Source organism: Hyperolius riggenbachi, chromosome 10, assembly GCF_040937935.1.
Source record: "Hyperolius riggenbachi isolate aHypRig1 chromosome 10, aHypRig1.pri, whole genome shotgun sequence".
Classification (NCBI taxonomy): Eukaryota; Metazoa; Chordata; class Amphibia; order Anura; family Hyperoliidae; genus Hyperolius; species Hyperolius riggenbachi.
The window spans coordinates 292466681-292479880 of NC_090655.1; the positions used below are offsets into that span (position 1 = coordinate 292466681).

The following is a 13200-nucleotide window of genomic DNA, read 5'->3' on the forward strand; positions in this document are numbered from 1 at the left end:
GACTCCTAGACACCCTGGTGGTGCCTAACCCTAACCACCCCCCTGGTGGTGCCTAACCATAACTATACCTAACCCTACTCTCACACAGAACCCTCCTTGTACCTATCCATGACTCCTAGACCCTCTGGTGGTGCCTATCCCTAACCACCCCTCTGGTGGTGCCTAACCCTAACCACCCCCCTGGTGGTGCCTAACCATAACTATACCTAACCCTACTCTCACACAGAACCCTCCTTGTACCTGTCCCTGACTCCTAGACCCCCCTGGTGGTGTCTATCCCTAACCATCCCCCTAGAGGTGCGTAACCCTAACCACTTCCCCTGCATAAACACATAGAAAGGATAATAATGTAATAACACATTTTATTGTAAATAAATCGTTACATATAATGACATATTATCGTAATTACATCATTGCACATCTTTATTTATTGTAATGCCACATATATTGATATGATCAGCAAATATTATAAAAAAAACATACACGATATCAGACAATGAAAGTCTAGATTTAGTTTTATAAACCTCTATTTAGCAATCGCACTTTACTGATTTAAGTAAAATTTTGATATATCACCAATGGCGCTGTTATGTCTTCAAACGTTCTGTTGTAGTACTTGTAGAATTAGCCGTATTCCAGTAACAAGCCAAAGGTCGGGGCAGTCGGCAAACAGCGGAGGTCGAGGTCACAAGCCAAGGGTCAGGGCAGGCGGAGAGCAACAGATGGTCGGGGTCACAAGCCAAGGGTCAGGGCAGGCGGAGAGCAACGGATGGTCTGGGTCACAAGCCAAGGGTCGGGGCAGGCGGAGAGCAATGGATGGTCGGGGTCACAAGCCAAGGGTCAGGGCAGGCGGAGAGCAACGGATGGTCGGGATCACAAGCCAAGGGTCAGGGCAGGCAGAGAGCAACGGATGGTCCTGGTCACAAGCCAAGGGTCAGGGCAGGCGGAGAGCAACGGATGGTCGGGGTCACAAGCCAAGGGTCAGGGCAGGCAGAGAGCAACGGATGGTCAGGGTCACAAGCCAAGGGTCAGGGCAGGCAGAGAACAAGGGACGGTCGGGGTCACAAGCCAAGGGTCAGGGCAGGCAGAGAGCAACGGATGGTCTGGGTCACAAGCCAAGGGTCAGGGCAGACGGAGAGCAACGGATGGTCAGGGTCACAAGCCAAGGGTCAGGGCAGGCAGAGAGCAACGGATGGTCGGGGTCACAAGCCAAGGGTCAGGGCAGGCAGAGAACAAGGGACGGTCGGGGTCACAAGCCAAGGGTCAGGGCAGACGGAGAGCAACCGATGGTCGGAGTCACAAGCCAAGGGTCGGGGCAGGCAGAGAGCAGGGGATGGTCGGGGTCACAAGCCAAGGGTCAGGGAAGGCAGAGAGCAACGGGTGGTCGGGGTCACAAGCCAAGGGTCAGGGCAGGCAGAGAGCAGGGGATGGTCGGGGTCACAAGCCAAGGTTCAGGGCAGGCAGAGAGCAGGGGATGGTCGGGGTCACAAGCCAAGGGTCAGGGCAGGCAGAGAGCAGGGGATGGTCGGGGTCACAAGCCAAGGGTCAGGGCAGGCGGAGAGCAACGGATGGTCGGGGTCACAAGCCAAGGGTCAGGGCAGGCGGAGAGCAACGGATGGTCGGGATCACAAGCCAAGGGTCAGGGCAGGCGGAGAGCAACGGATGGTCGGGGTCACAAGCCAAGGGTCAGGGCAGGCGGAAAGCAACGGATGGTCGGGGTCACAAGCCAAGGGTCAGGGCAGGCAGAGAGCAACGGATGGTCGGGGTCACAAGCCAAGGGTCAGGGCAGGCGGAGAGCAACGGATGGTCAGGGTCGCAAGCCAAGGGTCAGGGCAGGCGGAAAGCAACGGATGGTCGGGGTCAGAACAGGAATCAAAACAAGGATTAATCACCAAGGTACACTAACAACGGTTCTCCAGACTGTCAGATTGAACAGCAGTGCAGTTGAGGGCAGTGCAGCTTATATACTGGTGAGGATCTGGACTTGGTGCCAGAAGTAATGCCTACGCATGCGCAGTACGTAACGGCGTGATGAACCGGACAGGACCACAGAACTCAGCGTATTCCCGCGCACGCATAAGGACACGCACTGGAACGCCGGAGGACGCCACCGCGGTGAGTATAACAGGCGCCCAGACATTTGCAAAGTTGGGTGAAAAATTACAAAATCGATAATTAACATTAAAGATAGCCACGCCCAAATCTATGAGCGCTATAATTAGCTGATGTGCTACAGAAACCAAATTTGCAGCATATGTTAAGGAGGAGAGCGGGAACAGCAGGAAAGAAAATTCTAGACCTTACAGTTTTTGAGAACATCAATATTAAATGTAGAGGAAAAAAGTAGCAAACTTAGGCTGCTTTCACAGTGCGACGTTAAAGTCGCAAGTTATAAAAAGTAATAATGCAGACTAAGTCTGTGTGACATTCACAGTGCTCACGTTGCGTTGTGTGTAACGTGTAGCAATATTTAGAGAGTGCTGCATGCTGTGCGTTCTCTGCGTTATTACCTACGTTGGACTGTTTGCACATGCTCAGTAAAGTTTTTGATTATTTTTTTAAATGTGCGCATGCGCCGTTTTCGTTCTATCAGTATGCAACGAAAATGGCACATCAAGAGACGCATAACGCAGTTCAATATAACGTCCAACTTCAAAACTAACATGCGTTGCGTTAGGGGCACGTTATGCCCTTAATGCGGTAAAGATCACAGATAATGTATTAACATATATTTTTATATATGTTCAGAGTGTGGGAAATGTAAAAAAAAAAATGACATGGGGTCCCCCCTCCCGAGCCTCTTTATCCCCTCGTCCCCCACGCAGGCTGGGATAGCGAGAATGCAGAGCCCCGACAACATGGGGTCATCACACCCTGAGCTATACCAGCCCGCATGGTCCATAGTATGGGAGGGGCTCCGGGGGAGAGGGGCGGCCAACCCTCCCCTTGTCATCCAGTGCCCTTGTCCAATCCATGGAAAAGGGGCTCTTACCACCTCCGGTGCCCCAGGAGGAGGTGGGGGGCCAACGATTGCCGGGGGGTTCATGGTGGCATCTGAGAGTCCTCTTCTTAGGGGACCCCCAGAAACCGGCACCCTCCCCAGAAGACATTAGTATAGGGGTAACAAAGCCTTCTTGATATCTGAATATAGTCTTTCAGGTTTTAACTGAAACACCCTTTGAGTCATTAAAAGATATCAGACAAATGACATGTAAGGTAACCAGTGTGAGATCTTTCATGTTTGGCAAGCTGTGCTTTACTTACAAAACATTTCCCACACTCAGCACATGAATAGGGCTTCACCCCAGTGTGAATTATTTCATGTGTGACAAGGTTTGATTTACTCTTATAACATTTCCCACACTTAGTACATGAATAGGGCCTCGCACCAGTGTGATTTCTCTCATGAATAATAAGTTGTCCTTTCTGCACAAAACATTTCCCACACTCTGCACATGAATATGGCTTCTCACCAGTGTGAACCTTCTCATGAACAATAAGTTGTGATTTCCTCATAAAACATTTCCCACACTCTGCACATGAATATTGCTTCTCACCAGTGTGAACCTTCTCATGAACAATAAGTTGTGATTTCTGCATAAAACATTTCCCACACTCAGCACATGAATAGGGCTTCTCACCAGTGTGAGATCTCTCATGGGAGACAAGAAGGGATTTCCATACAAAACATTTCCCACACTCAGGACATGAATAGGGCTTCTCCCCAGTGTGAGCTCTCTCATGTCTGACAAGATGTGATTTCTGAACAAAACATTTCCCACACTCAGCACATGAATAGGGCTTCTCACCAGTGTGAGTTCTCTCATGTCCAACAAGCTGTGATTTATTCACAAAACATTTATCACACTCAGTACATGAATAGGGCTTCTCACCAGTGTGAGATCTCTGATGTTTGATAAGGTCCGATTTAGACCCAAAACATTTCCCACACTCAGCACATAAATAAGGCTTCTCACCAGTGTGAGATCTCTCATGAATAATAAGTTGTGATTTCTGTCCATAACATTTCCCACACTCAGCACATGAATAGGGCTTCTCACTAGTGTGAGATCTCTCATGTTGGACAAGCTGTGATTTAAATCCAAAACATTTCCCACACTCAGCACATGCATATGGCTTCTCACCAGTGTGAACCTTCTCATGAACAATAAGTTGTGATTTCCTCATAAAACATTTCCCACACTCAGCACATGAATAGGGCTTCTCACTAGTGTGAGATCTCTCATGTGAGACAAGAAGGGATTTACGTACAAAACATTTACCACACTCAGGACATGAATATGGCTTCTCACCAGTGTGAAATCCTTTATGACTGACAAGCTCTGATTTCTGAACAAAACATTTCTCACACTCAGCACATGAATAGGGCTTGTCACCCGTATGAGTTCTCTCATGTCTGACGAGATTTGCTTTCTGAACAAAACATTTCCCACACTCAGCACATGAATACGGCTTCTCTCCTGTGTGAGTTTTCTTATGTCTGACAAGATATGATTTCCGTACAAAACATTTCCTACACGTGGAACAGGAATAAGACCCTCCAGCAGAGTGAGAGTTGTGCTGGGTATGAGGCACCTCAGGGTTAGACAGGTGAGGGGAGTCTGGGGGAATATTTGGGGTCACCAGGATATCTGCAGGAGATTCTTGTCCAGTGACATCATCCGTTGTACAGTCTGTGGATACAGAGAGACGAGTCTCTGAGAGGTTCCTGATGCCGGGACTCCGCGCTGCAAATAGAGAAACATCATCACTTCCTGTTAGATAAATCTGGGGGGAGGAGCAATTATCATTAGGGAGGGTCAGTGAGCTGCTGATAATTCCAAGTTGAGGTAAAGTCAGGGGCAGCATCCACAAAGCAGTACCGCATGCTGTAATGCAGAATTCACTAAGGCTGTCACTGCTTGCCGAGCTGAAATTCCTGAGCAGGGAGGTAAATTACTGACTTATGCAGTAAACACCTCAATGCATGTCAGTAAAATGTCAATTCACAAAGATTAAAAGATGCAATAAGGCCCAGAAACAGGTTCTGTAATTACCAGCAGCTCTGAGGTGAAAACCAGAAAGCAAAATTCCATGATTGGCAAGAGGAGAGAACCAATAGGAACAGCCTCCGCCTCCTGCTACTCCCTGTGATACGCTGCCACACCTTCTCAGGAGTAGCACCTCTACCCCTCCAGTCTGCAGAGCAGAGAAACGGGCACAAAAGAGGTTTCCCCTGCAGCCCTTCAGACGTTTAACCTTTTAGGTTCCTGTTTGAAGATGCGGAAGAGCTAGTGGGAAGAATCATCTAAGCATGGCATGTTTAATGAGAGTTTAGTGAGAGTTCATCGAAACTGTGGCTTTTAGATAAAATGTTAATAAAGGTGACAGATTAAGAGGGAGTAGAACAAACATTATTATACGCAGGTGGAGGATTTCCGCAGTGTCAGCGTGCATCCTGTGCGCTGACCACGGGAATAATTCCACTATTGTTACAAAAACCACTAACGGATACCGGCAGAATTTCACAGGCATTTTCGGAATTCCGCCAGATTGAAAAAGCAATTCCGTTCCGACCAAACGGAACGGAATGAGCAATTTCCGCCTAAAAATTCCGGAAAATACAATTCCGTGGAAAGCGGTGACCATCCCTACTAGAGAGAGAGGGAGAGAGAGAGAGAGAGAGAGAGAGAGAGAGAGGTGCAGAGAGAGAGAGAAAGAGAGAGAGAGAGAGAGAGAGAGATGATTTTACATGGCTATCTGGGGTTCTCTTCGGACAACTGTTGAACACAAAAGGCAAGGCCATGCCTGGCTACAAATCCTTAAGCACGCTACTTTTTCTCGTGCATTGATCATAATGGTACATGCTAGGCTGGCTTCAGCATGTAGTGTTGTTGGTGGTATAGCGTTAAGTCAGTTACCTAACACACACTGAGATTTGGGTTCAATTCCCAGCCTGGGTTCAATTCCCAGTGATGGTGAGTTGGTTTTTGACATGCTACAAATCCTTAAAGTGGACCCAAATCAAAAATACAAGATTTCAGAAATAAAATCTATTTTCTAAATTATAATAATAAATAGCAGCCTTTTTTCAGCTGCATGATGACAAATATAAAATATTTTACATTTATTGGAGGAACCCCTCCCCTTCCTTTCATATTGCTGGGACAGAATCCGGCAGACTGGGGGAGTAGGTGGTGTCCAGCAATGGAGGAATTGCTAATGGCTGCCCCCAGTATAACCCTAGTTATGAAAAGAGAAGGGTGAAAAGCATGCACTGAAATGCTCATAGGATTGAAGGAGTGTTTATTTATCTTTGTATGTGGTGCAACTAAATATTATGAATTAAAAAAATGTTTGGTTTGGGTTCTCTTTAAGCACGCTACTTTTTCTCATGGATTGATCATAATGGTACATGCTAGGCTGGCTTCAGCATGTAGTGTTGTTGGTGGTATAGCGGTAAGTCAGTTACCTAACACACACCGATTACTGGGTTCAATTCCCAGCCATGGTATGTAAGCTGGCTTTTGAAAAGCTACAATCCCCTGGAAGATGAGACCCTCGGAAGAAGAGGAGACCCTCGGAGGAGAGAGAGAGAGAGAGAGAGAGAGAGAGGTTTAGTAATTCCGTTCCGACCGTCGGAACCGGAATTGACTTAATTCCAGCCGGAATCGCGGAATTAAGAATTCCGCGGAATCCAGCGAGCATCCCTACCAATCTGTGTACAGTAATGTACAATGACCATTATCTGCTTATTACAGGCCAGTAACACTAAGTCACCCCTACTGTGACCAATCTGTGTACAGTAATGTACAGTGACCATTATCAGCTTATTACAGGCCAGTAACACTAAGTCACCCCTACTGTGACCAATCTGTGTACAGTAATGTACAGTGACCATTATCAGCTTATTACAGGCCGGTAACACTAAGTCACCCCTACTGTGACCAATCTGTGTACAGTAATGTACAGTGACCATTATCAGCTGATTACAGGCCAGTAACACTAAGTCACCCCTACTGTGACCAATCTGTGTACAGTAATGTACAGTGACCATTATCAGCTTATTACAGGCCAGTAACACTAAGTTACCCCTACTGTGACCAATCTGTGTACAGTAACCTTTATCAGCTTATTACAGGCCAGTAACACTAAGTCACTCCCTACTGTGACCAATCTGTGTACAGTAATGTACAGTGACCATTATCAGCTTATTACAGGCCAGTAACACTAACTCACCCCCTACTGTGACCAATCTGTGTACAGTTATGTACAGTGACCATTATCAGCTTATTACAGGCCGGTAACACTAAGTCACCCCCTACTGTGACCAATCTGTGTACAGTAATGTACAGTGACCATTATCAGCTGATTACAGGCCAGTAACACTAAGTCACCCCTACTGTGACCAATCTGTGTACAGTAATGTACAGTGACCATTATCAGCTTATTACAGGCCAGTAACACTAAGTTACCCCTACTGTGACCAATCTGTGTACAGTAACCTTTATCAGCTTATTACAGGCCAGTAACACTAAGTCACTCCCTACTGTGACCAATCTGTGTACAGTAATGTACAGTGACCATTATCAGCTTATTACAGGCCAGTAACACTAAGTCACCCCTACTGTGACCAATCTGTGTACAGTAATGTACAGTGACCATTATCAGCTTATTACAGGCCGGTAACACTAAGTCACCCCTACTGTGACCAATCTGTGTACAGTAATGTACAGTGACCATTATCAGCTGATTAAAGGCCAGTAACACTAAGTCACCCCTACTGTGACCAATCTGTGTACAGTAATGTACAGTGACCATTATCAGCTTATTACAGGCCAGTAACACTAAGTTACCCCTACTGTGACCAATCTGTGTACAGTAACCTTTATCAGCTTATTACAGGCCAGTAACACTAAGTCACTCCCTACTGTGACCAATCTGTGTACAGTAATGTACAGTGACCATTATCAGCTTATTACAGGCCAGTAACACTAACTCACCCCCTACTGTGACCAATCTGTGTACAGTTATGTACAGTGACCATTATCAGCTTATTACAGGCCGGTAACACTAAGTCACCCCCTACTGTGACCAGTCTGTGTACAGTAATGTACAGTGATCATTATCAGCTTATTACAGGCCAGTAACACTAAGTCACCCCTACTGTGACCAATCTGTGTACAGTAATGTGCAGTGACCATTATCAGCTTATTACAGGCCGGTAACACTAAGTCACCCCTACTGTGGCCAATCTGTGTACAGTAATGTACAGTGACCATTATCAGCTTATTACAGGCCGGTAACACTAAGTCACCCCTACTGTGGCCAATCTGTGTACAGTAATGTACAGTGACCATTATCAGCTTATTACAGGCTGGTAACACTAAGTCACCCCTACTGTGACCAATCTGTGTACAGTAATGTACAGTGACCATTATCAGCTTATTACAGGCCGGTAACACTAAGTCACCCCTACTGTGGCCAATCTGTGTACAGTAATGTACAGTGACCATTATCAGCTTATTACAGGCCGGTAACACTAAGTCACCCCCTACTGTGACCAATCTGTGTACAGTAATGTACAGTGACCATTATCAGCTTATTACAGGCCAGTACCACTAACTCACCCCTACTGTGACCAATCTGTGTACAGTAATGTACAGTGACCATTATCAGCTTATTACAGGCCGGTAACACTAAGTCACCCCTACTGTGACCAATCTGTGTACAGTAATGTACAGTGACCATTATCAGCTTATTACAGGCCAGTAACACTAAGTCACCCCTACTGTGACCAATCTGTGTACAGTAATGTACAGTGACCATTATCAGCTTATTACAGGCCAGTAACACTAAGTCACCCCTACTGTGACCAATCTGTGAACAGTAATGTACAGTGACCATTATCAGCTTGTTACAGGCCGGTAACACTAAGTCACCAGTACTGTGACCAATCTGTGTACAGTAATGTACAGTGACCATTATCAGCTTATTACAGGCCGGTAACACTAAGTCACCCCTACTGTGACCAATCTGTGTACAGTAATGTGCAATGACCACTATCAGCTACTTACAGGCCGGTAACACTAAGTCACCCCTACTGTGACCAATCTGTGTACAGTAATGTGCAATGACCACTATCAGCTACTTACAGGCCGGTAACACTAAGTCACCAGTACTGTGACCAATCTGTTTACAGTAATGTACAGTGACCATTATCAGCTTATTACAGGCCAATAACACTAAGTCACCCCTACTGTGGCCAATCTGTGTACAGTAATGTACAGTGACCATTATCAGCTTATTACAGGCCGGTAACACTAAGTCACTGTGACCAATCTGTGTACAGTAATGTACAGTGACCATTATCAGCTTATTACAGGCCAGTAACACTAAGTCCCCCCTACTGTGAATAATCTGTGTACAGTAATGTACAGTGACCATTATCAGCTTATTACAGGCCAGTAACACTAAGTCACCCCTACTGTGGCCAATCTGTGTACAGTAATGTACAGTGACCATTATCAGCTTATTACAGGCCAGTAACACTAAGTCACCCCCTACTGTGACCAACCTGTGTACAGTAATGTACAGTGACCATTATCAGCTTATTACAGGCCAGTAAGACTAAGTCACTCCCTTACTGTGACCAATCTGTGTACAGTAATGTACAGTGACCATTATCAGCTTATTACAGGCCAGTAACACTAAGTCACCCCTACTGTGACCAATCTGTTTACAGTAATGTACAGTGACCATTATCAGATTACAGGCCAGTAAGACTAAGTCACCCCTACTGTGGCAAATCTGTGTACAGTAATGTACAGTGACCATTATCAGCTTATTACAGGCCAGTAACACTAAGTCACCCCTACTGTGACCAATCTGTGTACAGTAATGTACAGTGACCATTATCAGCTTATTACAGGCCGGTAACACTAAGTCACCCCCTACTGTGACCAATCTGTGTACAGTAATGTACAGTGACCATTATCAGCTTATTACAGGCCAGTAACACTAAGTCACCCCTACTGTGACCAATCTGTTTACAGTAATGTACAGTGACCATTATCAGCTTATTACAGGCCAGTAACACTAGGTCACCCCTACTGTGACCAGTCTGTGTACAGTAATGTACAGTGACCATTATCAGCTTATTACAGGCTGGTAACTCTAAGTCACCCCTACTCTGACCAATCTGTGTACAGTAATGTACAGTGACCATTATCAGCTTATTACAGGCCAATAACACTAAGTCACCCCTACTGTGGCCAATCTGTGTACAGTAATGTACAGTGACCATTATCTGCTTATTACAGGCCAGTAACACTAAGTCACCCGCTACTGTGACCAACCTGTGTACAGTAATGTACAGTGACCATAATCAGCTTATTACAGGCCAGTAAGACTAAGTCACTCCCTTACTGTGACCAATCTGTGTACAGTAATGTACAGTGACCATTATCAGCTTATTACAGGCCAGTAACACTAAGTCACCCCTACTGTGACCAATCTGTGTACACTAATGTACAGTGACCATTATCAGCTTATTACAGGCTGGTAACACTAAGTCACCCCTACTCTGACCAATCTGTGTACAGTAATGTACAGTGACCATTATCAGCTTATTACAGGCCAATAACACTAAGTCACCCCTACTGTGGCCAATCTGTGTACAGTAATGTACAGTGACCATTATCAGCTTATTACAGGCCAGTAACACTAAGTCACCCCCTACTGTGACCAACCTGTGTACAGTAATGTGCAGTGACCATTATCAGCTTATTACAGGCCAGTAACACTAAGTCACCCCCTACTGTGACCAACCTGTGTACAGTAATGTACAGTGACCATTATCAGCTTATTACAGGCCAGTAAGACTAAGTCACCCCTACTGTGGCCAATCTGTGTACAGTAATGTACAGTGACCATTATCAGCTTATTACAGGCCAGTAACACTAAGTCACCCCTACTGTGACCAATCTGTGTACAGTAATGTACAGTGACCATTATCAGCTTATTACAGGCCGGTAACACTAAGTCGCCCCCTAGTGTGACCAATCTGTGTACAGTAATGTACAGTGACCATTATCAGCTTATTACAGGCCAGTAACACTAAGTCACCCCTACTGTGACCAATCTGTTTACAGTAATGTACAGTGACCATTATCAGCTTATTACAGGCCAGTAACACTAAGTCACCCCTACTGTGACCAGTCTGTGTACAGTAATGTACAGTGACCATTATCAGCTTATTACAGGCTGGTAACACTAAGTCACCCCTACTCTGACCAATCTGTGTACAGTAATGTACAGTGACCATTATCAGCTTATTACAGGCCAGTAACACTAAGTCACCCCTACTGTGGCCAATCTGTGTACAGTAATGTACAGTGACCATTATCAGCTTATTACAGGCCAGTAACACTAAGTCACCCCCTACTGTGACCAACCTGTGTACAGTAATGTACAGTGACCAATTATCAGCATATTACAGGCCAGTAAGACTAAGTCACTCCCTTACTGTGACCAATCTGTGTACAGTAATGTACAGTGACCATTATCAGCTTATTACAGGCCGGTAACACTAAGTCACCCCTACTGTGGCCAATCTGTGTACAGTAATGTACAGTGACCATTATCAGCTTATTAGAGGTTGGCAGAACTCATTTAAACCACACACATGGTAGATTTCTATCTCTTGAAATGACCAGTGATAATAGCCACATGTGTGACAATTTAGTGGCTGTCACAGTTGGAAAGTCCTCGGCTGATCAGCATTGTATTGCTGCTGTGAGATGTAGCCGGATGCTTCTCCCTCTATCACCCCCTCCCCTCTCCACAGAACAGAACAGGGAACTCCAATCAGGGTGTCTGTACTGTTATTGTTAGTAAGATGTCACTAAACACAATATGTAACTAGTACAAATAATAGCTCCTAACATGGCCAGTCTGTGAGCAGCAATACAGCCACACCAGCAATATACATACACATTTATTCTATATTACTGCTGATTACTCACCTGTTCTGCCCTCTGTAACATTGTCCTCCTCTTTACTTGTCCTCATCATGTCACCCTCCTCCATAGACTGCTGATCACTCCTCACATATGTCTCTTCTTCTTCCTCTTTACTTGTCCTCATCATGTCACCCTCCTCCATAGACTGCTGATCACTCCTCACATATGTCTCTTCTTCTTCCTCTTTACTTGTCCTCATCATGTCACCCTCCTCCATAGACTGCTGATCACTCCTCACATACGTCTCTTCTTCTTCCTCTTTACTTGTCCTCATCATGTCACCCTCCTCCATAGACTGCTGATCACTCCTCACATACGTCTCTTCTTCTTCCTCTTTACTTGTCCTCATCATGTCTCCCTCCTCCATAGACTGCTGATCACTCCTTACATATGTCTCTTCTTCCTCTTTACATGTCTTCATCATGTCACCCTCCTCTATAGACTGCTGATCACTCCTCACACATGTCTCTTCTCCTTCCTCTTTCACCACAGCACTTCTATGCATGAGTTCTACATCCTAAGTAAATAAAATGAAAGCTAATTTGAATTGTGAACAACAGCATATGCAGAAGGAAAAATTGTAACACAGTTTGGAGTCTCTGGGAACCCTCAGTCCCACCTACCTGATAATGCTGGGGGGTGGTGTGAGCTTCCTGTGGACAATCCTTGGAATAAAGAGGACCTGTACATCTCTCTGGTGGGTTTCTGTTACTGGAGACATCTGTAGGAAACACACACACTGACTGAATACATTGTCTCTATGTGTTTTTCAGATGATGGGGGATCTAGGTGGACAATCCTGGGAATAAAGAGGACCTGTACATCTCTCTGGTGGGTTTCTGTTACTGGATATATCTGTAGGAAACACACACACTGACTGAATACATATTCTCTATGTGATTATCAGATGATGGTGGATCTAGGTGGACAATCCTGGGAATAAAGAGGACATGTACATCTCTCTGGTGGGTTTCTGTTACTGGAGACATCTGTAGGAAACACACACACTGACTGAATACATTGTCTCTATGTGATTATCAGATGAGGGGGTATCTAGGTGGACAATCCTTGGAATAAAGAGGACCTGTACATCTCTCTGGTGGGTTTCTGTTACTGGAGACATCTGTAGGAAACACACACACTGACTGAATATATTGTCTCTATGTGTTTATCAGAT

General features: G+C 45.4%; 1 protein-coding gene across 1 annotated transcript in view; it reads right to left on the minus strand.

Moving 5' to 3' along the window:
• Positions 1-488: 488 nt before the first annotated feature.
• The window catches only part of LOC137537304 (uncharacterized), a 114400-nt gene continuing 101688 nt past the window's right edge, over positions 489-13200 (minus strand). Inside the window, exon 10 of the mRNA XM_068259380.1 lies at positions 489-4748. Within this exon, the coding sequence (XP_068115481.1) occupies positions 3187-4748 (1562 nt within the window). The 3' untranslated portion in view covers positions 489-3186. The remainder of the gene's footprint in view (positions 4749-13200) is intronic.